The following is a 1098-nucleotide window of genomic DNA, read 5'->3' on the forward strand; positions in this document are numbered from 1 at the left end:
GGACAGTGGGAGTGGACTTGAATCGGGACACAACCCTGCAGCTCTGACCGATGTCCCCCATCTTCAGGTATCGCAGTGCTCTCCCCCTACACGGCACGCGCCCCCACCCCCGCCAACTCCGAAGTTTGGGACTGGCCAAGGTGCTGTGCGCAGACGCAATGGACGGTGAGAATGGACTTGATTCTGGGCACACCCCTGCAGCTCTGACCCACAACCCCACCCCCATCTTCAGGTATTGCATTGCTATTCCCCCCCCCCGGCCAGCTCTGAACTTTTGGACTGGCCAAGGTGCTGTGCGCAGACGCAGTGGATGGTGGGAATGGACTTTAGTCGAGACACACCCCTGCAGGTCTAACCCACAACCCCCATCTTCAGGTATCGCAATGATTCCCCCCGACCCGGGACGCACCCCCCCCCACCAGCTGTGAACTTTGGAACTGGCCAAGGTGCTGTGCGCAGCCACAATAGACGGTGGGAGTGGACTTGAATCGGGACACACCCCTGCAGCTCTGACCCACGACCCCCATCTTCAGGTATCGCAGTGCCAGCCCCCGACCTGGCACGCGCGACCCCCCACTAGCTCTGAAGTTTAGGACTGGCCAAAATTCTGTGCGCAGATGCAGTGGACGGTGGGAGTGGACTTGAATCGGGAAACAACACTGCAGCTCTGACACACGAACCCCATCTTCAGGTATCGCATTGCTCCCCCCCGACCTGGCTCGTGCCCCCCCACCCCGCCAGCTCTGAACTTTGGGACTGGCCAAGGTGCTGTGCACAGACGCAGTGGACGGTAGGAGTGGACTTGAATTAGGAAACACCCATGCAGGTCTGATGCACGACCCCCATCATCATGTATCGCATTGCTACCCCCCCGACCTGGCTGTGCCTGCCCCCCGCCAGCTCTGAACTTTTGGACTGGCCATGGTGCTGTGAGCAGACGCAGTGGACGGTGGGAGTGGACTTTAATGGGGACACACCCCTGCAGATCTGACCCACAACCCCCATCTTCAGGTATCGCATTGCTCCCCCCAACTCGGCTTGTGCCCCAACACCCCTCTAGGTCTGAACTTTGGGACTGGCCAAGGTGCTCTCCGCAGA

The 1098-nt window shown here is 60.2% G+C and overlaps 1 protein-coding gene across 1 annotated transcript in view; it reads left to right on the plus strand.

Annotated features, from left to right (window-relative positions):
• The first annotated feature begins 50 nt into the window (after positions 1-50).
• Positions 51-1098, plus strand: part of LOC102848352 (tyrosine-protein phosphatase non-receptor type substrate 1-like) — a 230241-nt gene continuing 229193 nt past the window's right edge. Inside the window, exon 1 of the mRNA XM_006898947.1 lies at positions 51-165. Within this exon, the coding sequence (XP_006899009.1) occupies positions 51-165 (115 nt within the window). The remainder of the gene's footprint in view (positions 166-1098) is intronic.

This window comes from Elephantulus edwardii, unplaced genomic scaffold, assembly GCF_000299155.1.
Source record: "Elephantulus edwardii isolate Elephantulus edwardi_28Jun2011 unplaced genomic scaffold, EleEdw1.0 scaffold00241, whole genome shotgun sequence".
NCBI classification, from domain to species: Eukaryota; Metazoa; Chordata; class Mammalia; order Macroscelidea; family Macroscelididae; genus Elephantulus; species Elephantulus edwardii.